The 27,320-nt window shown below is 59.8% G+C and overlaps 2 protein-coding genes across 2 annotated transcripts in view; both read right to left on the bottom strand.

The window, feature by feature from the left end:
• Positions 1-1,258: 1,258 nt before the first annotated feature.
• Tmem201 (transmembrane protein 201) lies at positions 1,259-19,635 on the bottom strand. Its single transcript, XM_004863651.4, has 11 exons — positions 19,420-19,635; positions 13,713-13,833; positions 12,910-13,104; positions 11,893-12,063; positions 10,859-11,211; positions 10,231-10,434; positions 5,673-5,905; positions 4,355-4,426; positions 3,683-3,988; positions 2,886-3,011; positions 1,259-2,601 (listed from the first exon to the last, which is right to left on the bottom strand). Exons 1-11 carry the CDS (start codon positions 19,530-19,532, stop codon positions 2,504-2,506), a joined length of 1,992 nt encoding a protein of 663 aa, XP_004863708.2. The 5' UTR covers positions 19,533-19,635; the 3' UTR covers positions 1,259-2,503.
• A 3,227-nt stretch (positions 19,636-22,862) lies between these two features.
• The window catches only part of Slc25a33 (solute carrier family 25 member 33), a 30,025-nt gene continuing 25,567 nt past the window's right edge, over positions 22,863-27,320 (bottom strand). The window contains exons 6-7 of the mRNA XM_004863653.4: positions 24,779-25,059; positions 22,863-23,332 (exon numbers count right to left, since the gene is read on the bottom strand). Of these exons, the coding sequence (XP_004863710.1) occupies positions 23,130-23,332; positions 24,779-25,059 (484 nt within the window). The 3' untranslated portion in view covers positions 22,863-23,129. The remainder of the gene's footprint in view (positions 23,333-24,778; positions 25,060-27,320) is intronic.

The following is a 27,320-nucleotide window of genomic DNA, read 5'->3' as shown; positions in this document are numbered from 1 at the left end:
CTGGGGCTGAAGACGCCGCTTGCTTTGGCTGCCGGATACCAAAATCGAGCGGAGCCGAGCCCGAGCGCCCTCCCTGCTGGCTGGCGTTTGTATCACCAGAGGACGCTGTGCAGGCCGCCGGGGCGGACGCGTCACCACTGATCCTGAGGGGCTATGGGCGTCGTCACCACTTAGCACAGCCCAGGCAGGATGCAGTAGTACCACGGGTGGCCTGGGTGCGACCAGCCACTTTCTGATGGGACCTGACGCCTGCTCCAAGGCAGGGGAGCCGCATTTGGAACTGCAAGCCAGGACAGAAGCCCATGGCTGCGAAGTCATCAGCCCCCACAGTATCATCCACTTTTGTGAAATGCAGCGACACCACCGTCTGAACGTTTGTGTCTGTGCACACAGGTGATCGCAGCCACCACCACAGCAAGAGGTTCCGCGGTCCTCCTGCCTCGGCCTACCCAGTGCTGCGATTACAGGTGAAGGCTGAGGCGTGGACTGAGGCTCAAGTTCCTGTGTGGAAGGGGACAAGATGTCAGCAAGAGCCACAGGGTCCCCTGCACGTGGGGTGAGAGGCGTGGTCCTACCCCAGGGCAGTGTGTCCCGTGGCCTGGGTGGGCCCTTAGCCTGGCCTGCACCCCCCACCCCGAGTCTGGTGCAGCCCCGCCCACCCCCACTGGCCCGGGAGCCAAGCATGGGTCACCAGCAGCAGCATCCTCCCAGGTGGTCGCCCGGCCAGAGACAGTGGCTCCCTCCCTGGGCATCGAGCTGAGGTCTAATTATCCCCAACAGCCCGGACTCCAGTTAGAACTACGGCTGCAGGTGGCTGCAGGTGGACGTCGTGGCTCACGCCTGTAATTTCAGCACTGGGAGGCTGGGGCAGGAGGATCGCTGGAGTTCAGGGGCAGTCTGGGCTACACAGTGAGCTCGTAACGAGTGTGTCTCAAACCAAACCAAAAGAAAGGAAGAAGCACAGACCCCTCCATCCTGACCCAAGCCTGTACCATGCAGGCCAGTGCCCAGGTCTGGCCAAGGCTCCTCACCTGGCCACCTGTCACAGGCGATCCCGGAAGCCTGGAGCCAGGTGGCTGCTGGCCAGGCTGGGCCTAGGTCATGGCGACACCACTGTCAACGGGCCACCTGCCACCTCAGCAGAAGCTGGGGTCTCCCTGCAGCTCTGTGCTGAGGGCCAAGGCCCATGACCCCCGCCTCTGCTGGGCTCCTCCCCAGAGCCCCCTGGGCGAGGAGAAACAAAGACAGCACAGCCAGGTACAGTTCCGAGGTTGGCGTGTTTTTGGTTTCATTTTTTTTACTTTTATAAAGAAAAATAAGGTTGTGTTTTCTGTTGGGAACAAAGCATGAGTCAAAGTCCCTCCCGGGCCCTTGGGGAGCTGGGCGCCAGTGCAGCGGGAGCCTCCTGAGGGCCACAGGCCAAGGACAGGGATGGAGTTTGGTTTCCTTAGATGAAAAACAAAAATAGAAACACGGACACACCCACTGTACAAAGGGGAGTGAGGTGCCACCTCCACGTTGGAACTCACCCTGGCAGGGGACTTGGGGTCCAGCACCGCCCCGTGCCCCGAGGGACAGGAAGTGTGACAGCACCCACACTGGAGGAGGCGTCCTGGATCAGGCAGCGCCTCACCCGGCAGAAGTGTAGAAAAATAAACTAAACTTTATCCCTGAATGACAGTGAAGACCCCTTCTCTGGCCCCACGCCCACCCTCCCATTAGTCCCAGAGTTCACCAGGCACAATCGCCTGGGGCAGAGGCAGGCACGAGAGTCCAATCCCCCCAGCACCAGGCCAGGGCCAGGCCCAGGCTGAGGTCTCTCGTCCCCCAGAGTGGGGGTGGGGACGAATGTCCAGCATGGAGGGACCAGTGGGGTGGGGTAGAAGGCAGTTGGCGGAGGTGGCCTGGGGGAGTCAGGTGGGCACAGCAGGGCAAGGGGGAGACGGTGGGGTCTGAGGGCTGGGAGGGGTCCAGTGTCATCCAAGACTGTAGCTCGCATGGAGCCAGGGGCCAGGCCGGGTCCCTGTGGTAGCATGAGCGGGGGGCCAGGGGGCCAGCAGTCACGGAGGAGGGGTGCACATGGCAGGAGGGGACAGGGGGCAGATGTCCCACGGGTCCTGAAGCCACAGGAAGGGGCAGTGACTCCACCTGAAGGGGTCACCCAGGGGACTGCTCTGCAGGGGCGGGGCCTCCCCATCCCAGGCCCTCTTCATCCTGATGGGGCTCGGAGGTGGTGTGGTGCCAGGGGAGTACAGTCCGAAGAGTGGCCTTACGGCAGCAGGGACGTCCCCACTGGGCAGGGATTCCTGGCCTCGGGGTGGAGGGTCAGCACCAAATGCGACGGATGTCAGCCAAGGTGGCAGTGGGTGAAGAGCAGGGTCCTGAGGACAGGAGTTTGAGGTCCCTCAGGGTCCCCTGAGGTCAGGGGCCCTGGAGACGGAGGGTCCCGTGGCAGTGGTGATGGGCGGGCCCTCCCTGGGCACTGCCCTTGGCACCCAGGCGCTCAGCGCAGGCTCTGGTACAGGTAGGCGGAGGTGAATACAGCATTGGCAGCCAAGCTCACCGCCAGGAGGCCCTGGGTCAAGGAGGGACCGAGTCGCCCTGTGGAGGACACAGCCCGTCAGAGCGTGTGGCGGGGCCAGAGCACCCAGTCCCCCGGGGGAGCAGTGTCGGACTCTGCAGCCACCTCCATCTCCCGACCCAGGGGCTCCCCTGCCTCCCCTAGGGTGCCCATTCCCAGGCACCGAGAATGACCATGACACTTGTCACACACACACACACACACACACACACACACACACACACACACACACGAGGAAACGGGGACCCAGGGGAGAACGACGCTTCCCAGCTGCCCCTCCTGCACGGCCCTCTGGGGTACGGACCCTTCCAGGCGGCGGCCTCCTCCGAGCACCCCCGGGTGGTGGTGTCCACCACACACATGGACGACTGGGAAGCGTCATCCTCCTTCTTGATGGAGCGGCTGCCGCTCTCCGGTCTGGCGCGCACATCTGTTGGGGGCAGGGTGCGGTCTCAGGGTGGTGCGCAGGTGCTGGGTGAGGGCGGGGCCCGACCCAGCCACCTCCCTCTCAGCAGAAGGCCGGGTCCTCCTCGAGCCCTGGCTGTGCAGGAGCCCTGGGGAGGCAGCTCTGGGGACATGGAACCTCGACTGCCCTGTCCTCCGCCTGGCCAGCATCCAGCCCAGGGTGGCCAGATCTTCTGATGCCCTTAGAGACAGGAAGTCTAAGCATCGGTGAGAAAGAGCAGGCGTGGTGGCGCACACCTGTAATCTCAGCACTTGGGAGGCTGAGGCAGGAGGCTGCCGTGAGTTTGAGGCAGCCTGGGCTACACAGTGAGTTCAAGGCCAGCCTGCACTACACAGCAAGACCTTGTCTTAAAAAACAAAAAATTATCTGTGAGAAAGCCCTAGATGTTAAAGCCAGGAGCCCAATTAAAAATGTTTTAAACATCTGTGATATAAGAACATTAGAGCCAAGTAAAAACATTCATGACCGGCAGCCTGGCCGCGATGATGTGTTTTCAATGTATCCCCGAGAATGGAGAGCCCTGGTTTAAGAAAAAAAGACAAAATCAACCGAGAGAGGGCAATGTGAGGGGCCCAGGTGGCCAGAGCCACACTGGGAGTTCAGAGCCGGACAGTGACCAAGGGCCCTGCACTCACCGGCGCTGTGCATGGTGTCCCTGTCGGGAACGGGCTGCCTTGTGGGTGGCAGGGGTGGCCCCGGGGTGAAGAGGTTCCCGCTGTGTGGGGAGTGCTCCTCCGAGCTGCTGGGGGTGCTGGGCAGCTCCCCGGGGGTGGCTGGGAACAGCAGCAGCTTCTGGCCCTTCAGGTTGAGCCGGGCGGGGCTGATGAGGGGCCTGCGGTGGCGCAGAGAGCCGTAGCTGGAGGCCACTGAGCTGGCCACGGAGGGCGCTGGAGATGGGAGAGGGGAGGACAGGTGGCGGCCCGACAGCAGAGAGAAGTAATCTGCAGGGAGGGAGACAGAACAGCGTGACGCTGCCACAGGGGGCTGATGGTGCGGTCAGGGACAGCAGGGAGGCTGGCTGGAGTCTGAGCGAGCAGGGGCTGCATGGGGAGGAGGCCACAGAGGCCCCCACCCTTGAGCCCCAGCCCCAGCAAGGAGCTGACTTGGTTGTCAGAGCCCAGAGCTGTCTCCACCTGCGGATCTGACCTAATAAGCAGGCCCTATGGCAGAGGAAACTGAGGCGCAGGGTCTGGTATCTTGTGTGTGCAGGCTGTGTGGCCCCAAAGCTAATGTTTGACCCCCTGTCCCCTGCTCGTGAGCCCTGACTTGGCGTCACCAGCCCTCCCATGGGCTCTCGCTCTCCTTACCCGAAAGGGGAACCTCCTGGGGGCGAGATGCCCGGGATGGTGGGCGGCTCCCGCTGAACAGGTACCCCGAATCTGGACAGGAAGAAAGCAGTGCAGGTCAGGCCTGGGGCCCGAGAGCCACCCTTTCCCTGCCACCTCCCAGCCGCCTCCCAGTTGCCTTCCTGGAAACACAGGTCCGGCCTGAGCCTCAGCCGCAGCCAAGTCCCCTGCAAGGGACCCCCTGGGGAACTGAACATGCTACCACCCCCTAATCCATGTTCTCCCAGTGCCAGCCGAGCTGCGCATGGAAAGGTCCAGATGTGGGGGCTTGGGGGACCTGCCCCCCTCCAGACCAGCCCCTGTACCCAGGGATGGGCCGCAGCCCAGGGAGAGCCCACAGGGACAGACGCCCTGGGTTCATGGCAGGTGGCCTTGCCTGCCGTGGCATCCCCAAGCCTGGTGCTGTGCCTGAGCCTGCACAGGGGCTTGGGAATGCCCTGCGGGGGACAGGTACAGCCACTGGCCACCAGCAACCCAGCTGTTTGGTGACGCAGGATGACCAGAGCTCAGGTCTCTGCTCTAAGGGCGAGCACATCTCCACTGCCTCTCTGGAGGCCTCGAACTATCACCACTCAGCTCAAATGGACTCTCTGTGCAGGTGGCCGTCTCCATCCTGGAGGACGCTCACACACAGCACCCTGGACGAGTCACCTAAGAAACTGGGGTTTGGGTCTGCACAGAGGTGCAGAGCTCCCCAACTGGGGGAGTTGCTGCGGGGCCTCAGTAAAGAGAAACAGGGCTGACCGGATGCACCCACATTGTCTTGAAGGCCCCACAACCAGTGAGCTGGCCACCAGCATCTGCCGAGTAAGGAAGTGGCTTCCCAAAGGGGAGCAAGGGTCATCACAGAGCTGCCTGGGCCCCGGGCAGGTTGCAAACTGGATTCAAGCAGAGCGTGTTGGTGCATGCCTGTAATCCTAGTACCCTGGGAGGCTGAGGCAGGAGGACCGCACGTTGGAGGCCAGCCCTTGGTCTCTGTCAGCACAGTGCGGTCAAGAGCAGTAGGAAAGGGTGAGAGCCACCAAGCACCCCGGGTGCCTGTGGCCTTCAGAGCCCCTGGAATTCATCATCTCATGGGGCCCTCACTGGCCCCAGCAGATGCCCTCTCCTCCCACTGCACTCTGGAAGGGTGACGGGCTGTGCGGTCGAGTCCCTTGGCCAGGAGCAGCAAAAGAGCAGGAAACCCAGCTCTGAACAGGAACGCTAACCAATAAGCAGCACTGCCCCCGCCCGCCCCGCCAGTGTCCATGCTGCCGCCCTACTCCCTTCTGCCTCTTACCTGCTCGAGTCAGAGAGGGGATGGTGCCCAGCGAGAGGGCCCGGCTGAGGCGGCCTGGCAGTGAGGAGGGCGAGGCCCGTCGGGGCGGCCGGAACAGCTGCTGGTTGGTGAGCGGCAGGAAGCCGGGTGGGGTGGGCACGAACAGGGCCGGCGAGGAGCCCGTGACACTGGGGCTGGGCACTGTAAGGCTGGGGCTGGCGGGGAGGAAGCCCACGGCATCTCCGGGAAAGCACCTGCAAGTGCCCGTGGGGCACGGAGAAAGGAATGGGTGAGCCTCAGTCTGGAGGTCGCCTGGCACAGCGGGGCCCGGCCCCAGCTCGGGTGCAGGGGCCCGGAGTCGGCGTCCCAAGGAGGCGTGCGTTAGTGGAAGCAGGAAAGCAGTCGTCCATTCGCGCCATTAGGAGTGGGTGGCTGGGGTGCCAGCATGACGAGCCCGCCCTGCATGCCCCTCCGGCCCCTCAGGCTCACAGCAAACTACCTCCACTAGGGCCTCGCCATTAAAGCGGCACTGTCACCCTTGCCAGCCTTGAGCCACCCCTCGCACTGATGCAAGGAGACTCAGTGGACCCGGGTTCCGCCTTGCCACTTCCTGTCTGTGCCCAGAGCCTCCCACAGAGCAGCAGAGCTCAGCGACGCCCTGAGTGGCCTTGCTGGGCACACAGCTCCGAGGAGTCCCCCAGTGCCCTGCGTGGGAGGCGGCTGGGTTGAGGATCCCTGCAGGCTGCACCAGACTCGCACTTAGAAAAGCCCCGGAAATGACCACCAGGCTGCCCGACAGACAGAGGTGACAGTGTCTCTTTAACTCGAGAAGGTACAAATCACACAAGGGAACCAGTGGTCCAAGGCCAGATGCCAACCATGCTTCCAATTAAGGCACCCGATTATGGGGGGCAGAGGCAGTTAATACATTAGTCTGCCGTCTGGAAGGAGCTCCCAGAGTCCAGCCTTACCTCGGTCCCAAGGGACAAATGGGCCCAGCGGACACTGCTGACGGAGGGGCAGGCAGGCACAGGCCCCGCTGCCCAGGCCATCACACCAGAGTGCTGGGGCCACTGGCCACGACGGCTACCTCCACCTTCCCAGGTATTTTCCACCCCGTCCCATTAAAAGGAATTTGGCAAGGAAGGCGTGGACTTCCTGCAGAATCACGTGACCTCCCCAATCTCCTGCCAAGTACCAGAAGGCCACCAAAGGCCAGGCTCGGTCTCTGGGGAAATCGAGGCAGAGTGAATCCGCAGAGGGGCCTGGTCAACCGGGCCCTGGGCTGGACGTGCCCTCGCTCTGCCTGCTGACCTGTTCTTTGGGCCTGTCCAACACTCCAAGATTCTAGAGAGGAATCTGCCTCCAGCCAGGAAACAGTCTGGGGGCCATGCACCAGAAAATCCAAAACCAAACCGAAACAAAAAACAAAGGTGTTTGTGTTCCCATTCTGGGACTCGAACACCATCTGGCAGGACAGCGGGAAGCAGCGTGGGGACGGACACTTTCAGGCACCTCAGGGGCAGGGGCCTGGCTGGTACCACGGGTTTGCCTGGCCATGCCTGGGTCTCGAGTTGGCAGCCTCACAGCAGCAGGTGCGGGCCTTAGAGTGGGCGTATAGGGCCAGGCCCTTCCAGCAGGTGGCAACAGGACTCTGCCACCGACGCCCAGGGACAAAGGGCGAGGGGCAGTGGTGAGGGCAGTCACAGGTTTCAGAGGTGGCCAATGGGACCTCAGTCTCCTGGCACCTTGGGGTCAGCACCAGTGGGCACAGCCAGGTCCGGCCAGCACGCCTCTGTTTTCCCAGCCCCTGCCCACACTGAGCCCCGTGCAGCCTGAGAATCTAGCCACTCGGCACAGGGACTGCTCCCGACTGGTGCCACCGAGGGCGTGGGCACTTTCTGCAGTGACGCCAGGGGACCGCACTGCACCTCCCATGGCTCGGCAGGTGCCACACTGCTTTGGCCAGAGGCCGCCCCAGCCTGGCTGCGCTCAGTGCCTCAGCACCCGGGGTCTGAGGCCCAAGTCTGTGCGTCCCGAGGTGGGTGGTGACTGTGGCACTGTGGGGAGGATGGCCTGGGGCTGTCACCCACCCCAGGGGAGCTGTGCACTCTTCTCCTGCCCAGCCCCAGCAGCAGCCCAGGAGAGAGAAGTTTTAGGAGACAGGAAACCCGGACAGGACGGGTGAGGACAGCTGAGCATCCCGAGTCACTCGAAGTCTCTGTCACCAGCCCTTGAACCCTCACGGGCACAGGGGCACCCCAAAGCCCGACCCCGCCACCCAGCCTGGGCACAGAAGCACTTCTGAAGAAACATACCAGAAAAAGAAAAACGCTGTGGTACCTGACGCCAACAGAAGTAGCAGGGCCCGGGAGGCATTTATTGAAAACACAGCATTTGGAACAAGATGACTAGGGCTGGGGTGGAGGTTACAGCGGTTAGGGGTCACTAGACAATCCACGTTCTACTACACAAAGACAGGAGGACAGAGGTCACAGGCCTCTCCGGAATGGGGCGGGGGACAGCCAGGGCCGGTGGAGGGTGGTCCTGCTCAGTCCAGAACAAGTGGTATGAGGGCACCTGCTCGCCTGGGGTGGGGACCCCGACCCACAGGCTGCAGGAGGCTGAGTCCACCCCTCCCACCTCTCAGGGACGGCCACTCTCTCCCTGAGGGACCCCACCCTGGCCTGGGACAGCTGTCCGCTGTCAACAAGGACACCCCAGGGGTGCCTGCACTTCCTCAGCTGTTGCCAATGACACCAGAAGGTGCTGGCACTTTCTCTAATGAGACTTTAAGAGGCAAGCAATTAATTTTTAAAAGTCACACAAAAGGCTATAAAAAGGCCAGGAATCCTTACTGACACGCCTTCGCGGACCCACCAGAGGGCTGGAGAGGCATCGCCTAGCGGGGGATCCCGGCCAGCCAGAGCTGGCTCCAGTTATTATAAATAATTTAACTTAAATACAAACACACACACAGATGTCCTGCTCTTACCCAATGCCAAAATGCAGAAATTAGCATCACACTGCCAGCTTCCTAAGACGGGAGACTCTTGGCAAAGCAAGCACACACGGCTGGCAGATCTGCACCTGCCTCCTCCTCTGCCCTCTTGGGCTGTTTTTCAGGGTGAAGGATGGGCAGGTTCCCGACACCTCGAGCACATGCAACCACCGGGGCAGGTGTAGCTCGTGCTCCCCACTGCCCCCCATGCTGAGCTGAGGCCATGGCCTCATCCATGTTTGGGGGTGGTTTCTTGTCTCACCCCACATGGGACAAGCTGAGCCCAGCGAGGCCCAGGCCTGGTCCAGAGTCACACAGAAACCCCTGGTCCACCTCACACAGCAGGGCAGGGGACACTATCTCATTGTGGAGGTGCGAGGGTGGGTGGCCTCTTAGGACCCTGAACCTAACAGGTCCGCCAGGCAAGGCTGGCCACCGCCGCCTGCCTATCTGCGCCCTCAGCCTTGGGCTGGTGGCTTCCACTGGACGTGAGGTCAGAGGTGTGATCAGCTCTCTCCTCCCTGGGCTCTGACGCAGTGGAGGAATGGCACTCCCAGCAGGCGACAGGGTCACCAGGGAGGGGTGTGCAGGACACTCAGGGCCACCAGAGGGCAGCGTGCCCTGTGGCACTGCAAGGCCTTGGGGCACCACAGGGCGAGAACTTCCCCTACGTGTGGGCAGCACCTCAACTCCAGGATACGTCCCTGCATCCTGTCTCATGTGACCCTCACGCCCGCAGCAGCCAGCACCCTAGGTCCCGGCCAGGACCACACCCAGCCAGCAAGGAGCAGGCCCGGCCCTTTCCCCAGGGTGGCAACCTTGGGGGGCCACACGCCCAGGCAGCCCTACCTCAGAGGTGAGGGGAGGCAGAGGCCTGGAGGGCTGTGTGGCACCTCAGAGAAGCGGAGGGCACCCTCCACGAGCTGCTGCAAGGTGGCCAGTGACAGGCCTGGCCAGGGACAAGGACCTGGTGTCACACAGCCGCCGTACTGCTCGCGCCCCTGGCCTGTGCTTCTCCTGGGCTCTGCATGGGGCAGGGCTGAGTCCTCCTGTGGGGCCGCAGCGGGGGAACCTGCTCTCCCCAAGGTGCTGAACACCGTGGCAGGCTCATCCTTGCTCTCGGGCAAGGCCAGGCAGGGCCCAAGGGCTGTGCTGTCCCTTTGGGGAAGGGAGCTGTCTTGGGGGAGGAACTGGGTAGGGACCTCAACAGGCAGCCTGGCTGCAAGCAGGACCGCAGGGACACACCAGGCGCAAGGTCCAGGTGGGGACAGCTGGTGCCTCTGCTCTGGCCCTTGTGCATCCTGCCGAGCGGCCCAAGTGGTCAGGCCATGCGGCACCGTCCCTGTGCCAGAGCTCAGCAGGAAGCTGGGGTCAGAGGCAAGCTGCGTGGATGCTGCCTGCGTTTGGGGCTTGGTGGGTGGAGAAGGGGGACATGGGGCCGGGCCGGGCCCCAGGCTCTAGGCCGGGAGGGGAACGAGTAAGAAAAGACAAGGCCGAGGGGCACCGCCTCCGGGGGGCCAAGTCCCGGACCTGTCCATCTGTCTGTCCTCCCCCCACAGTCACTGCTGCTGCTCTGACCTTCGGGGCCGGAACCTCCTAGGGCCCGTCACCTTCCTTGTGGCCACGGTTGCTGTGAAGCCCACTAGGCAGCACAGGGACATCGCGCTGAGCTTGAGCGTGTCCAGCCAGCCAGGCGAGGCCACCTGCAGGTACTGCTCGGCCAGGTGCAGCCCCAGCAGCAGGGCCCACAGGCAGGCGGAGAAGGCGTCGATCCTGCGGAGTCTGCGGGAGACAGGGCGTGGTGGGCAAGGGGCCAGGGGAGAGGACAGGACCCAGCCCCGCCGCTTCTGTCCACCTGGGCCTGCAGCTCTGAGCCAGACTCACTGCTGCCCTCAGCCTGGGTCCCAGTGGGGCCTGCTGAGCCACTGCGAGGTGCGGTATGTGGACAGCGCGTGTGCACGCACACACGGGAGAAGCCAGGCCCCAGAGCACCTCACTCGAGCCTCAGTCAACATCACCTGACTTTACAGACAGCAGCTTGAGTGGGAGGAGGGAGGCTCACAGGGAACAGGGACAAGGCCTACTGGGCTGCACAGTACACAGAGTTCGGCCCAGGGCTGTGCACACGCAGCAAGGCCTCCCGGCTCCGACCCCGGCCACCAGCATGCAGACCCATGCCCGCCTGTGTCCCCAGCCCCACACGCACCTGATGCGGCCGGCCAGCAGCATGGCCAGCAGGCAGGTGAGCAGGCCCATGGCCACGATGCCCATCTGGTGGCTCTGCCCGAAGGCCCAGGCCTCCAGCAGTGTCTCTGCCGTGTGCTCGGGCAACAGGTCCAGCAGCTGTTGCCAGCCCTTGGTCCCTGGGGCAGTGCTGTTGTCTGGTGCGGCCGAGCTGTTGGTGCCAGGTGGCAGGGCTGGGGGCAGTGCGACACCCAGGGTGAAGGGGTTGCTGGGCCCGTATAGCGCTGTTGTCAACAGGAAGGTGCAGGCCAGGAAGGCCAGGGCGCGGAGCAGGATGACCTGGACCGGGGCCTTCACCACAGAGGAGCTGAAGCTCTGAGGGAGGGAGGGAGCCAGGTTAGGAGGTGCCACAGAGCTGCCCACAGCACCCTGTGCCCACTCAGGGTGGGGGTGCCGGCCAGGACCCCACACCCCTCTTGCTTCTGCATTTGTTCCCCTGCTGTCCACCCCACCCTGCTTCTAAAGAAACCTTTCTCGCACTGCGATGACCTTGGTCAATCACCGTGTCAAGTCCTCACCAGAAGTCCCCACTGTGCTTTTAACTAAACTGCAATCAACGTACAGATGACCCTGGCAAGTTAAATTAAAAAGAAGAAAAACAACACAGCAATGAGCTCCTCAGTCCAGGAACCAGGAGGCTGGAATGAGAATCTCAGGTCTGAGAACAGGGTCCATCGGGTGTGTGCTGGGCAGGGAGAGAAGCCCCTGGCTTATTACATAGTCAGAATATTCCACTAACTAGGTCCTGTGAAGGAAGTTAGTGTTTTAGCCAGACACTCTTGGGGCCCAGCCCTGGCACTGTTATTCACCAGGTGCAGGGTTCTGTGCAGGTCTCTCGGCCTCCCCGGGTTTGGTCTCCGCAGCTGTGAACGGGCATCACAGTGGCTGAGGGCACAGCGTAAAGGCCGTTACGAGGGTCAGGAAGGTGCTCAGGCAGCAGCGACCCTCACATTGGGACCCTGGTCACTGTCCTTAGGACGACACCCATCCCCGCACCTGGGCCTGGTCTGCCTCCCGGCGCCGGAACTGGTGGCTGAGCAGCAGGGCGCGCAGCTGGCGGTTCTGGTGCTTGATGTAGTACTCCACGGCCACCTGGCACGGCCGACACAACTTGTACATCTGCTCCAGGTGGTGGCGGTACACCTCGATCTCCTCGTCATACTTGCCCTGCGTGTGTGTGGGGACAGAGGTCAGGGCCCACTGGGGGCAGTGACACCAACAGTCCTGCTGCGGGGACACAGCCAAGGGCTGAGACTCGGGCGTGTGCCCTGCCCGGTGGCTCTGAGCTCCTGGACAGTGGCTGGGCTGTGGGGAGGTGGCAAACAGACAGCCCAGGACCAGAGCCTGCCCTTTCCCTTCAGCCAGAGGGTCTAAAATGCACTAGAGGGCTGCTGCCCGGGCCTGGGCCTGGGTGGAAGCTGAAGGGCTCTGTGGGCTTCGGGACAGATCAGAAGCTAAGTGCCCCAGCTGGCCCAGGGACACAGCAATGCACCTCTGCTGTCTGGATGGTCATCGGCGTGGCTGGGGAAGCCTGGTACCAAGCCCTGCCTTCCTCCCCTTCTGCAGACCCCAGAGCTCCCTAGCAGGCCGGGGAAAGCCAGTGTCCCTGTGCTCAGCTGGGATCTGCAGTTGGAGGTCACGGGATCCCAGGCTTGGTGAGGTCTGGGGGTGAGTAGGGGACAGGCAGGAAGAGCAGCCAGGTAACCAGTGCCGTGGTCCCACAGGGGACCCAGGGGAGGAAGCTCCCAGCTCAGCCGGGCTCCTAGTCAGGCAAGGCTCTCAGCACCACCTGCGTCCTTCCACTGCAAGAGCCAAGAGGTCCTCGGCCCTAGTACCTGTGGGCAGAATGGATTCGAGGGACAAGGACGCAATGGGTCCCACACCTCCCTCTGCCCAGGACCAAGCCCTCTGTACTGGCAGGCCTGGGATTTCCATGGGGTCCCCCGGCGTGGCTCTAGGCACAGGAGAGCCAGAGGGAAGCAGCCCTGCGTGGCGGCACGGGGGCGGACTCACCTCTTCCCTGGGCGTGAAGGCGGCCAGCTGCTTGATCTTGGTGGTCTGGTGGTGGTTGCACTTGCGGCACAGAAGCACCTGGCTGCTCACCCACTGCTGTGGCTGCGCAGGGTCATGGGGGCTGGGCATGCTGCTCACCACGTGGTTCAGGTGCTCGAGGTACTGGGCAGGGATGGGCTTGTTGTAGTCGCCGTTCTGTGGGGGTGGACAGGGAGGCGCCCTGGTCAGCGGGGAAGCCTTTCCCGAACCAGCGGTGGCACTGACCCAGGCCCGGGCCCAGGCCCAGGCCGTGTGGCGACGGCCAGGATCTGACATTGCCACTCTTTCTCCACCAAGGGCAGCAGCTTTACTGAGACACTTCCCAAGGAGCCGAAGGCACAGGCACTGAGGGCGAAGCCACCCAGCCTGGGCCCTCCTCCCTCCTCACCCTGCTCCATCCCCAGGATGTGTGGCTCTCAGGTTTGTGCAAACTGTGGCCTGTGGCGTCTGCCTGTTTTGTAATAAAGTTTGACTGAAAGCCACCCTCCTTGCTCCTAGGCTGGCTATGGGTCGGGTAGGGGAGCAGTTGACAGCGACCATATGGCGCTCAGAGCTTCCATTACGACTGCCCGGCCTCTGCAGAGCTGTATGGGTCTGGGCGCACCCCACGGTGGCTGCATGTAGCAGCAAGTTTGGACAAAGATGCCTGGGAGCAGTGAGAATAGAAGCGAAGACGTGGCCAGCGCCTGTGCAGTGGGGACGGGGCCGCCATCCCTGGGACAACCAGCCCAGGAGCACCAGCCGCACCCTGCTGTGGCCCGCACCTCCTGGAAGCCATTGTACTGCTCGCAGTGGGGACAGTCCCAGCAGTTGCGGTTTCCGTAGGGCACGTGCGTGTCGTGGTTGCAGAACCAGCAGTTGACCACCATGTGCGTCGGCTTTGCCCTGTGGATGGAGGACAGTGCTGTCAGCCCAGGAGACCCCAATTCCTGGGAGATGCGAGGCCCGGCCCCAAGCCACCAGGGAAGGGGTGCCTGATGCAGAGTCCAGGATGGCCAGAGGAGGAAACACCACCTCTGAGCAGAGGGACGCAGGCTGGTGCTGCTGCATCCTCCCCAGGGACCACACAGAGCCACTTGACAGCACCTCCCAGGAGGCGGCCAGACACTCACCAGATCCAGAGCATCCATGTGGGGACCCAGGGCCACCAGCCCCCAATGCCCTCAGGCTCAGACATGGGAGCCAAAGTCTCAGGCCCATCAGGGGAAATGGCGCTTCCCGAGGGCTCCTGATGGACAGGGGCTTGGGGCTTCCCCGCAAACAACCCAGAGAGCAGGGGAAGCTGCAGGGTAGGACTAGTGACAGCTGTGACAGTGGCCTCGCTGGTCACACATGCGGTGACAGGTGACAGGAGACACTGGGGATGTGTGCTTGGCCCCTCCCAGGCCTCGCTGGCAGGGGTGCCGTGGGGCAGGGGGGAGGCGCAGCAACTGGCCAACAAAGCCCTCCAGTCTGGCAGGCCAGGACCAACGCGGGAAGGGCAGCAGCTGCTCAAGCCCTGGGGTCCTGGTCCTGCCATCCCCCCGCCCTCCCTGCAAGCCAGCTCCACTTCAGCTCCAGCTCAGGACACTGCCCGGGCCCAGGCAGCCCAGGCAGCCCAGGCAGCTGCTCCCACAGACGGACGGCCCCACTGCTCAGACAGCCGGGGCCTCGGCGCTGCCAACTTCGGCTGTGTGGCCCAGGAAGTTCCCACCCTCCCAGCCTGGGTAGCCCTGCCTGCAAACTGGGTGCTACGGCACCTACAGCTTCCACCTGTTACAAGGACGCAAGGACACAGGTCACAGAGTGCATCGCAATGCAAGGGCCAGCTCTGCCACCACCCTGTCGGGGGGGAGCTGGGCTCCAGCTCCTGTTAGTGGTGCCAGTGCTGCCGCCAGGCCTTGGTGCTCCCGTGGGCAGATTAAGGGAATCCTGTCACCTGTCGGCTTGGTGCGGGGCCCCTCTCTCCCAGGGTCGTGTCTGTGACAAGCACTTGTACTGCTCGCTTGACAGTGCCTGGCCCACAGGATCGCCAGATGCCCACGAACCATAGTGACGGGCTGGGGAGGCAAGGGCAGAGAAGAGGAAAGCGAACCAGGCCCATGTACCTCACTCAAAGCCCTCCCAAGGACCACGGGGACGGGGACGACACCTTGTCAACAGCTGGGGGCACCAGGCAAGGCCTGAAGGCAGCACCCTGGGGAGGGCGGCTTCCAGGGAGGGTCAGCTGTGGGCCTCCTCCCACATCTCCCTTTCATTCCCTCACCGCAGAGGCTGTGGAAGACCCCACCAAGTGCTGAGCCCGGTGGACGGTCAGGACTCCCCTGGACAGCTCCGCTCGGTGCCACCAAGGGAATGGCAATCCCAAAGGCCTCTGGTGCCACCCTCGGCTGGGGCTTGGGCATCCACACTCTCTTGTTGTGTGCCCATTTGGCATTTGGCATTCCAGGGCAATTAAGCATATTTATTTTTTGTTAATCTGTACCTCCTTTACAGGCCTCTTTGTAACTGCACAGAGGCAGGTCCTGACAGCTGGTGACCAGGCAGTGTCCTTGAGCCTGGACAACCCCCTCCTCTGAGTGACAGCCCTGCCACCCCACCAGGGCCACCCAGCCCTGGCCTGTCTGAAGGGAGGCCATCCCCTGCACTAGCCCTGGGGATCATTGATAGATGAGCAAGGGCTATGGCTGCTGCCCAGGGAGCCCGCCATGAAGCCCCTCCTGTCCTAGGAAGCCATGGTTTCCACTCTGATCTCCAGCTCTGTTGCTAAGGAAATGACTCTTTGTCTCCTGGAGCCTGGCCCGGAAGTAGAAGGCAGGGATTATCTTGCATCCTTGGGGCCAGCAAGGATGCTCCCATGTGACCAGAGCAGCTGGCACCCACCCTGGCCTGGCAGGGTCTCCAGCAGCAGCCATCTCTTCCAGGGGCAGCCCTGAGAGGAGCAGGGCGGAGCAAGGGACAGCTGAGAGTCGCCTCTTGGGCCTCGTGTTCCTAGGGCAGACTGGGCAGGCCTGGCCTCAGGGCCCAGCTCCACCAGCTTGATGTGGGCATGGCCCTTTGGCACCGCTTTTGCTCAGGGAAATGCCTGTGGGCTTCTCTCATTTGCCCCAGCCCCAGTTCTCTCCCTCAGGCCAACCTGTCTACAATCTGGCTCCAGTATGAGTCATGCTCGGCGGGCAGGGCGTGAGGTGATGAGATAGTTACACAGGTGATGCGGGTAACCAAGAAGACAGCCCTGAAGAGGCCACCTTGGGTCAGTGCTGGTCCAGACCTGGCAGGACAGCAGTATGACCCCTGCCCCGAGCCGAGACCATGTTGGGGAGGCAGGGTGGGACCCCCAGGTGGGCAGACATTGATGCTAAGCTTTTTTTGTACTGGGAATTGAACTTGGGACCTTGCGGTTGCGAGGCAGGCACTGGAACCACTGAGCTAAATCCCTGGCGATGCTGGCTTTTGGGATGCCAGAAGGGCAGCTGCAGGGTCGGTACCCACAGCCAGGAGCACTCAAAGGGACAGAGATGCCGGGGATTTAGCTCAGTGGTTCCGCCACCTGCCCCGAAAGTGCAAGGATCTGAGTTCGATCCCTGGTACTAAAAAAAAAAACCCCAAAAACACAAAGGGCCAGAGATGAACATGCAACTCTGACCAGGCACCATGCTGTCAGCCCTGACTGGAGGCCAGAACAGAGCCTGGGGGCAGCTTGCCTCTCCCTGCCTGAGCAGGGACCCATAGGGGGTGGTCCCAGAGCTGTGCCACACAGAATGGACCCCATGCCAATGGGGCTCAGGAGCTGCTCTGGGGAGTTGTGTGCCCACCAGTCCTCGCGGGGTGTCTGGACCCCCAGGGGGCTGCAAAGACGACTTCTGAAAGTCAGTTCGGTTCCCTTGAGAGCAGGGAGCAGTGGCCTTACAGATGGCTCCTCCCTGTCTTTCCGAGTGTCAGCCAGGCAGCACTGGCCAGCTCGTCCCCCGACCCCGGGCAGAACCCAAGGGACCTCCAAGCATCCTGCGCCAGCCTCGAGCAAAACACATCAAAATCCACAGCAGTGCCACCAGTGCCAAGAACCCAGGTCTACACCCCTCTGCGGAGACCTGGCTTGGGCTGGCACGCTGCTCCCATTAGTTTACCGAGCACCATGCGAGGCTTCCAAAGACTGGACACCAGGGCAAGAACAACAACCCACAGGGCAGCCGGTGACAGACGCTCCAGGGCAGTGGAAAACACACAGGGCATCTCCTGTCACCCTGAAGAATGGGTGCACTCAGCACCAGGGCAGAAGGCGAAGGGACTGAGGACGGCCAAGGTGCCGAGAAGCAAGCCCGGGAAAGGAGAGAAAGCTGCAGGGACTCTGAGCGCCAGGACAGGCCCTGCTACATGGCTTGGTCCCCAACCCCAACATCGACAGATGCCACTGGGGGCCTGGCCGGGACATGATGGGTACAGGAAGCACCTGCAGAGGATGAGCCCCAGACACGAAGGGGACAAGGGACAAGACCCAGCTGAGTAGCAGAGCCAAGGGCTAGGAGAGGCACAGGCTACCACGACGGCCTGGGCACAGGGCAAGCCAGCCAGGGGATGTGTCACCTGGGGCCTCCGCCCCGGCAGCGAGGCGCTTGGGGAGCAACCACAGCATGAGTTTGGGGGTGCAAGAACTTTTTCTTTTGGTACCAGGGATAGAACCTGGGACTCTGCGCTTGCAAGGCAGGCGGCGGAACCACTGAGCTAAATCCCCGGCCCCACAGCACGAGTCTGGGTGACAGCTGCGGTTCAGGGAGAGCTGGGTGAAGGGGCCGCAGCTCAGCCTTTCCAGGGCTTTGTTTCCTCATCTATAAAATGGGGAGGACAAAAAAAAGAGACAAAAATGGAGCAGACAGTTGAGTACCTGCCTGGGGGCTCAGGGCCCTTCATCAGCAGACACGGCAGCTGCTGCCACCAGGTAAGGAAGGGCACCTTGTGGTGGGGAAGTCACGGACCCGATGTGGGCTCGGGAGGACTGCAGAGAAGTGACCACTTCCTGGGTGCCCCAGCTGGGGCCGGCGTGGACAGCATCCATCCAGACACAGTCCCCTCCATACTCGCCGCAGGGCCACCTCCTGCCCTCTGCCATCTCTGTCTGTGCTGAGCCAGCAAACACAGCCTTGCTAAGCCACCTTCCCAAGACAACTCTCCTCGCGTGCCTCCGCCACCTTCCATGGCGGGGGGGGGGGGGGGGAGAAGGCTGCAGCTGCTTGCCAGGCTGCTCCTACTCTGAACTGGTGACAGCAGCCAATTTACGACCCCTAGATGAAACCCAGTGCCCTGTGAGTACATCTTGGGGCATCCTAGGAAGGGACTGGTCCTTCGCCTGGTCCCAATGCTACGCTTTGACCCTGTTACCTAGGGGCGTGAAGGGACTTCTGGGCACTGTCTTGGCTGCCACCCCATCAGCTTGCCCTGCAGCAGACCAAGGCCCCAGTCGCTTGGCCAGAAAGAGGACAGGATGCCTGGGAAGTGGAGCACGAGGCAGGGAGGACATGGCACCATGAGCAAGCCCTGCTTCCTGCAGCTGTGCTAAACACCGGAGGAAGCTCAGGCTCCGCATCCCCTATCCTGAGAAGCCTGCGCTGGCCAGCTCTGCCTCAACCCCTGGGGTCTAAAACAACTGGCTTGGACAGGCTGGACCTCCGGAGACTTGGGTGGGAGGACCCCTTGGGCCTGGGCTCCCAGTCTCCCTGGGAATCGCAGTGTACATCGCCCCCCTCCACACCTGTGCCTTCCGAGGAGCAGTGGGGCTTGGTGGTGGTTAAGAAAGATTTGCCTGCCACGCTCCCCGGGGTCAAGCTGCAGCTCAGTCACTGGCTGCTGGACCTGAGCTCCGAGCTTGGGCTGCCCTTGCTTTCCCAGGATGTTCTCAGCCACCTTGGTCCCCTGTCCCCAGGGAAGTGGATCAGGTGGGAAGCAGCTGGCTACCCCCGGACCCTGCTGAAGCAAGAGGCCCTTCCACTTTTATGCCTGCTGTGGAGGCAGAGGAGCAAGGCCCAGCTCTGAAGGCAGCGTCTGCAATGATCTATGTCCCCGCCCACCTTCCACATCTCTGCTATAGCTCAGCCGGGAGAGGGTCTAGGGACAGGGACGGCGGGTTCCAGACCCGGCTGTTCCCGGTCCACCGCGCGGCTCCTAACTGATGACAATCATTTAGCTCGTGGTCTCCCGCCTCCCTGGGACAGAAGCGTATCCAGATCCACCGCGTGCACAGCAGAAAGGCCGGCTACTGTCGCCCCACCCCGCGTGCTGCCGGGCCCAGGCGCCCAGGGGGTCAGGCCTACCAGGGGGCAGCGACGGGAGGAGGCGGCGTCCCCCCCCGCACCCCGCATTCCGAGACCCGCCCCCCAGCCTGCACCCCGCTTTCCTAGCCCCTGCCCCCGGCATGTGCCCAGCCTCGATTGCTAGCCCGGCGCGCGGTGGGGGTGGGGCAGCCCCGCGGGCCGCGTGCGGCCGGGCCCGCGCACTCACCTCCGCGCGATCCGGTAGAGTAGCACGCCGGCAGCGGCGCACGCTGTGACCCCCAGGCCACCGGCCAGGCCGGCCGTGGGGCAGCGGGCTAGCAGCGCGCTCAGTCCCTCCATGTCTCCGGCGGCCTGGGGTCGCAGGAGCGAAAGAGGGCGGGGGACGCGGCCGGCGACGCGCCTGCTCGCGCCGTGACCTTCGCCGCTTTGTAGCCGGCGCGGGCCCCGCCCCCTGACTCGGCGCGCTCCCGCCGAGCAGCCAATTGCAGTGCGGGGAGAGCCCGGGGGGGCGGGGCGCCGGCGGAAGCGCGCGGAGTCGCCCAGGCGCGCCCCCTGGCGGTCGGAGGTGGAATTGGGCACACGGGCCGACGCCGCCCCGCCCACACCGGCGCCGCCTGCGCACGCGCGCGGCGCGTAGGTCTAGAACTCGGGCTGCCGGATCTGCAGACGTCCGGCGAGCGCGGGGAGCGCCTTGGCGTGCGAGCCTGCCTGTCTTTAGTCCTCTCCCCCATTCCCGCCTTCCCGGCGTCTGGCCGAACCCGGTCTGGGCGCGCAGGGCTCTCCTTGCAAGTCGCAGCTCCTTCAAAGCCACAGTGGTTAGCCCGCAGGAGCACAAACATCCACGGATGGGGACCAGGTTGAATAATCGCTGGACGGCGCGGCCCGGATGCTCACGTAACGCAGCCGTTGCCAAGAATGGAGACCTGCGGGGGGCCTGAGGGGTGATGGATTTAGAAAGCCGCGTGCAGACCACTTCCGTAATATTCTAGGAGTGAAGCCTGCGTGTGTTTGGTTAACACTGATGCAGACGGGTTACCCGGGGAGGGGACTTGGGGAAGATCACTGTTTCAGTATCGATTTGAGCTAAATGACCACCCAGGAAAAGCTAATGGGAAGTATTTCAATCTGTGACCTCACAGCTTTCAGTGTTCTGAGGTCAGTATTCTTTGTGGGCAGCCACAGGTCAGTGGGTTCAGTCCCCAATAATGCAAAAAGAAAAGGGGGGGGGCGGTTCTGGTACTTACAGCTAATCCCTCCAGGGAGTCTATGGACTCTGGTCTCCTTTCCTTTTTGCTTCTGGGCCGGGAACTGAACAGCTTGGCCTGACCACGCGCTCCCGCCATGATGTGCCACCTCCCCGCAGCCCCAGAGACAGGCCAGTCAACCCTGACATGGAGCCTCTAAAACCGTCAGCCCAGATCAACTTTTAAATTCATTATCTAAGGGATCAGCTGACCAACACAGCTTTGAGTCATAAAGTCAGAAGCCAAGGCCCCTTCAATCTTACTCAGTAAGCAGGACCAGCGGGGTGTGGTGTGGGATGCCTGTAATCCCCACACCCTGGGAGGCTGAGGCAGGAGGATCACAAGTTTGACTTTAGCCTGAGTGATTGAGTAAGACCCTGCCTCAAAATAGCTCTGTGTGACGGGCCTGGGTTCAGTCTCCAGCACCCAAGTCATAAATGTGCATATACATGACTAAGAATAATGAGGGCCGGGGATTTAGCACAGCGGTTCTACCACCTGCCTCGAAAGTGCAAGGTCCCAATTTCGATCCCTAATACCAAAAAAAAAAAAAAAAAAAAAATTCCCAATGACTTGGCTTGTGGAGGAGAGAGGAGGAAGTCCTAGGATTTCTGCACTCAAAGCTCCCACAATGGGGCCTCCCATTTCAAGCCCAGCAGCCCTCTCCGGAGGAAGCCTTCCTTCTTTTCTGCCTGCTACCCTTCCAGTCTGGATGTCCATTTCTTCCATTTCAGTGCAGGAGACACAGAGAACTAAATTATCCTAACTCAGTACCAAATTTATATTTTTAAGAATGTATCAGCCACGGGCCGGGGATTTAGCTCAGTGGCACTGCACCTGGCAGGCAAAAGCCCAAGGTCCTGAGTTCGATCCCTGGCAGTGGAGGAAAAAAAAAAAAGAATGTATCAGCCAGGTACGGTGGTGCCTGTATGTAAGCATGCGAGAGGCTGAGGCAGAAGGATCACTGTGAGCCCAGACTACACAGTGAGTTCAAAGCCTGAACTACACAGCAAGATCCTATCTCAAAAGACCAAAAGGGGGTTGATGTGTAAGTGGAAATTAAGCAACTTGATTTTTAACCATCACAGATAAAATCTTGAAAAGTTTAGGTTTTCCTATGAATATTAAAATTGGAGGCTGTTCCAGGTGCCATTATCAAACAGCTACCATGAGCTTCTGGGATAGAAACCACCTTGCTGTCACATGCTTTAGCAACCAAGTAGCAATGAAGCTTGACTACAGTTGCTCATTTTGACTTCTAGATAGTTGTTGACACAAATTATATTAACACCAGCGACTTCTCCATGCCTATAAAGGTGAACAAAACTTCGCTTTAATTGAGGTGAAAGTGTCTTCCTTCTCTTTCTGTCAGTGACTGTAATTCAATCTGAAACCCAGTGGGTCACTATTAGCTATTAGAATAGAGCATCATTCTTGCCCTTCAATTGAGAAGTAGCCTTCAGCTACAATACACTCACACTTCAGCGAGAGAGCTGATAAAGTATTACTGATTTCACCTGGGGTTTTTGGTACATACTAGGGGTTGAATACAGGTGCTCTCCCGTATCGGGCAAGAGCTTGACCACTGAGCCCCATCCGTCCACAGCCCCTTAACTGTGGAGTCCTGGGGACTGAGCCCAGGGAGCACAGTTACAGTTTATCCTGACATGGTCTCACTGGGTAGCCCAGGCTGGCCTCCAGCTCGAAACTCTCCCACCACGCTGGCTGCCTGCTGTTTTATTACAGTCTTTTTTGTGCCCATATTACATTTCCTTTAAAAATGAGTGTGTAAAATTCTAAAACGTTTCTCAGGGTACTTCAACAGTACCTGTGGCTGCAGTCAGGATACAAGTGGTCTTGTCAGTCATGCATGGGCTCCACTGCACCCCTCCAAAGCCCGAGACCAGGGCAGAGATCCCTGCCAGCTCCGGGCCGAGGCTGTGCCTGCTTGCGGGGTGCCCAGTCTCCCCGATGCAGAAAATGGCCCAGGGGCTGGGCGGCCGTTGAGTTTTGCCTTTGGGAAATGTCACCATACAAAGCCTTTAGTGTCAGAGAGGTACACTTACTTACTCCATCTCGACCCTAGAGCTCATCAATCTGTCCGAACTGGAAACCTTAGAGAAGGGAAACAGCTGGGAAGTTTGCCCACAGCACCACCAGAACGTGGCCACACTTCTTTCCCGTCTGCCTGCATGAGACCTTAAAGGCAGATTAGAAAACAATGTGTGCTTTGACTTCATCCTTCTTTTCATTTCTAGGGTGTGTTTCACGGAGACAGTTAATTCCTTAGCTATAGGGTACAGTGAAATGAGCATAAGAGGACACGGGGCAGGGGATATAGCTCAGTGGTTCTGCTGCCTGCCTCGCAAGTCCAAGGTCCCAAGTTTGATCCCCAGTACCAAAAAAAAAAAGGACACAAACCAAATTTATACTTAAATTAAATAGCATGATTTAATTTAGTTGCTGCTTAATCCTGAATCCTCTTAAGTTAAAAAAAGAAATTATAATTCACTATTAACATTAATGAATTCAAACCTTCCAGAAAGCACGAACCCAAAAGGAAATGTCCATCATGGTGACACGAACCAGACACGCTATGGCCTCTCCTGTGTCTGTCTGGGACACGCTACACAGCAACAGAACAGAGATCTTGGAGGTTCTCCGTTTTATTCTAAGCACAAGTGTGTGGCTGTCACTGCCCATGGTCCTCCAGCAGGTACACGATGAGCTCGTAGGTGGACAGCACGATGGCCGTGTTCGGGATCTGCCGCACGAGCTGGGCGAAGAGCCCCCTGTAGAAGGCGAGGTAGCCCTCCTCACGGAGCACCAGGCGTGCTGTCTGCACGAAGGACTTGTACTTGGTGCCCTCCTCCCGGAGCCTTGTCCTTATGACCTCTGCGGGGACAGAAGCACACGCTGTATGCCACCTCAGGCTGCCCTGCCCCACCTCCCTCCCTTCAGGGAGCTCGGCCTGTCTGTCACCGGACACCCCTGCCTGTCATGTGGACCTCAGACCTGGGACCTCTGGGGTTTGCTCAGTGGTGCCCCAGCACATGGTGGGACTCACTGCCTGGGACTGAGGTAACGTGTGTTTGTCACTGCCGACAGTGCAAGAGGCTTTTAGAAGAAGACTTTTTATGGCACAATAAACCAAGTTTCTCTTTAAAAAAAAAAAAAAATAGGTCATTGGGATGGTAATTCTGTAATTCTTTAAAAAATAAAACGAGCTGGGTGTGGCAGTACACACCTGTAATCCCAGCACTTAGGAGGCTGAGGCAGGATTGCTGTGAGCTTGAGGTCAGCCAGGGCTACACAGTGCATTCAAGGCCAGCCTGAACTACATAGGGAGACCCTGTCTCAAAAAACAAAAACCACCAACAACCCCTTCCCCACAAAAACAAGAACAATTTGGCTAGGGGCATAGCTCAGTGATCCGGTGTTCAGCAAGTGGAAGACCCGACGATAAAACTGCTGAGAAATAAACTCACCTGCAGGAGACCTGCTGAGCTCCCCACTCACCGTGGGAGCTGAGGGATTTCTAGTCTGGCGCCTGTTAAGGGTCTGCAGTCTCTCCCAAGGCTCAGGTGTTGAAGGCTTTGGTGCCCAGAGCAGAGTTCAAGGAGGGGACTTTGGGGAGGGGACTGGAACAAGGATCCACCCCCCCCCCCCCACAGATCTGGAACTTGGTGGCACTGGAGGCGGTGGGGCCTGACTGAAAGATTTCCCTGGGGCGGGTCCTGAAGGTGCTCTCTGGTCCCTGCTCTTCCCCTCTGCCTCCGCCACCATGTTTTTGCCTCACCTCGGGGCTAAGAACAGTGGAGCCAGCTGGCTACAGGCTGAAACCCTGAGCCAGAATAAATCTTTCCTCCATTTTTCAGGTGTTTTGTCACAGCTACAAAAAGCTAACACAGCTCCCGTCTGAAATTCTTCTGAATCAGGAGTTTTGGGGGCTTCTTTGGAACCATCCAAGTTGGCACCACGGCCCCACATTTCTGCATGGCAAGTTCCGTCCCTGTCAGCGGAAGCTGAGGGAGGCACGGTTCCCACCAGGCACGCACACAGCCTGTGTCCACAGGTTAACGCCGGCGTCACTCACGTGTTACCTCACCTGCGGGAACAGGGTGAGCACCCCAACCGGTAACCAGCCCAAGGCTCGTGCAGCCCACGGTGCTGGGATTAGGCACACCCAGCTGCCAAGGACATGTGTATCCTGAGCCTGAACCACTTTGGGGGATGAGCGCCTGGAATCTCCCTCCCAATCTGTGCTGTGGAGGTCTCCAGGTAGTGAGGTGACAAACCTGCCGGCTGTTCTACTGCTCTGGAAGAAAAACCAAAACATACCATGTGGATAAGCAATGCAAGAAGCACATCCCTTAGAAATAGCAGCAGCTGCCATGAGTCCAAAAAAACTGGTGGAATTTTTCTCAGTTCCATTTGCAGGAGAAGCTAATGGGGCTTCTTTCAGGTACTTCTTTAAACTCTCGTAGATGGCAAAACAGATGATGGTTTCCGAGATCCCGGCGTAGGAGGCGGTCAGCCCTCTGTAGAAGCCTCGGATGCCCTCGGTCTGGTACACGTACCGTGCACATTGGAGTGTGTTCATCTGCTTGGAGCCTCGCACTCTGCAGGAAGGAAACCAGCAGTAGGCCACTGAGCCACAGGTGATGGCCAAGCCCAGAGAAGGGACTTGAGAGGACAAGCTGTCTCCTGGCCTGGCCCACACAGGCCTTGTGTTGGCACTGCAGAGGTGCGTCTGAACCTCTGACCTGGCTCCCAGGGAGCGGATGGAGGTGGTGCTCACCACAGAGAAGCCCTCACTGCAGGTGGTCCGCACAGTCACAGCCACATGCAGATGGAAACAGGAGCTTTATACAGTGTGCACGATTAAAATGGTCACAACAGCAGTAAGACACAGGACACTGCTTCCAGTGGAAAGCAGGACAAAGTTATATGTAAAGTACAATTATGACACAAATATATGTAAGAAAATACTGTGAGTATAAGGTGCTTTTTTATCACTCTATTCTGCAAACGGTGTGAGGTGTGTGTACCCAGAATTCTCAGCCGGGTTTGGGAGGCTGAGGCAGGAGGATCAGCATGAGTTCAAGGACAACCAGCCTGGGCTACACAGTGAGATAAAGCCAAGCCTGAACTACAAAGCGAGACCCTGTCTCAAAAAACAATTAAGTATAAATGCTGAATTCTCATTTTATTATTTTTAAACTTAGTTCCTTCTACATTAACCCTTTCACAATAAAAGTTACCTAGAGTAAGGTGATGTTGAGTTATTTTTCTATAGCTGTCTCCGTGTCTCTGCCTTATAAGGAAAGTTAACTCTGAAATAGCCAATCTGCTTTTTGATGTTTCTTTTATACACAGCCCTTCTCTAGGACCAGCCTCCTCTGTCTGACTCACTGCAATACTATTTTATGGAATCCTCGGGGCTGGGGATTTAGCTCAGAGGTGCCGAGCCTGCCTGGCAAGCGCTAAGTCCTGAGTTTGATTTCCAGTACTGAAAAAAAAATGGAATTCAATGCTGCTGATTCTAAATTGCAAACTAAAGCCAGCAAGAGCTTTACACTGCACCGTGGAAATTGTGCCCTTGGCCTGAGCCACGTGCGGGCCTCAAGCCTCTCCACACACCTGTGCCCTCCGTGCCATATCTGTCAGCTCTCAAGGCTGGGTGCTGCTGCCGCCTCGGGCCCAGCCCCATCCCCTCTCCTCACCCGCTCCAGGGTTCCAGGGTTCCAGGGCACCTCAGGCCATGGCCCCACACTAGGCCGAAATTCTCTCTTTGCTGTGCGGCTGTGAGCTAGGAGGCTGGGGCCATGTCCTCTTGCCTGCGAACAAGTGTTCACTGCAGATGACATGACAGATGGGAAGAGTTCACCTGAACAAAACTCAAAAGTGCGCTGTGCCAGCGGCTAGGTAGAGGAGGATGCACAGAGAGGCTCTCCGCCAAAGGGGGCGCTCTGCTGCTGTACAGGAGTGACATCAGGGCGTCCACACAGCAGTGTGATACCCAGGACTGCTGGGGAAGGAGGTGAGGCTCGCAGATGTCGGCCCTGGCACAATTGGAGAGGAAGGAGGATTCCAGTGAGGACAGCATGCTCGGGGAGATGGGCACACTGGGACACAACAGAGTTTTCAGGCAAGTGCCAAGGGCTGCTGCATGCTCAGCCAAGGGGTTAAGAGTTGCCACCCCCAACAGCTGACGCTCACAGAAGGACTTCGGGGGTCTGTCCAGTCGGTCAGCCCCGGGCAATCAGAAGGCGCCTCAGGCAGTGTGGACTGGGAACCCTGGAGCCCCTGACCCACGCAGGGGAAAAGGAACTGAGGGCCCTCAGTGTCCTCCAGAGCCTTCTTGGCCCCTGCCGCTCCCTTTCTCTGAGGGAGTCGAAAGGCAGACTGGACTTGCTGGAGTCTGCAAGGCACATAATTCTAGACAACAGTGGTGCAGAGGTTCTTAGAATCCAAACTGAACCCTAATCTCTATGGAAACCAGCATGCCTTCAATTACAAATGTAGGTGACAGGCCATGGCAGTATTCCTAGTACCTGTGGCTTTGCACAAGGAAAACAATTGCCCAATCACATGACTTCAGGCACAAATATACAAAGTACTGTTTAGTGTGACCACTCTGAAGTTACAGGAACTGCTGACTGCCATTAGATATTGTTATTTAATGTAGAATTTTCCTTTTTAAAAATTCTTTTTGATACCGGGGATCAAACTCAGGTGCTTGTGCTTTCGAGGCAGGCACCAGAACCACTGAGCTAAATCCCTAGCCCTAAAAGTTCATTTTGGTGGGCTGGGGATTTAGCTCAGTGGTTTCGCCACCTGCTGCGCAAGCGTAAGCACCCGAGTTTGATCCCCGGTACCA

This window comes from Heterocephalus glaber, unplaced genomic scaffold, assembly GCF_053883595.1.
Source record: "Heterocephalus glaber isolate CG9 unplaced genomic scaffold, H.glaber_assembly_v1.0 deba00001447, whole genome shotgun sequence".
NCBI classification, from domain to species: Eukaryota; Metazoa; Chordata; class Mammalia; order Rodentia; family Bathyergidae; genus Heterocephalus; species Heterocephalus glaber.
The sequence above is the reverse complement of the archived record's forward strand: the minus strand, read 5'-3'. Positions and strand labels throughout refer to the sequence as shown.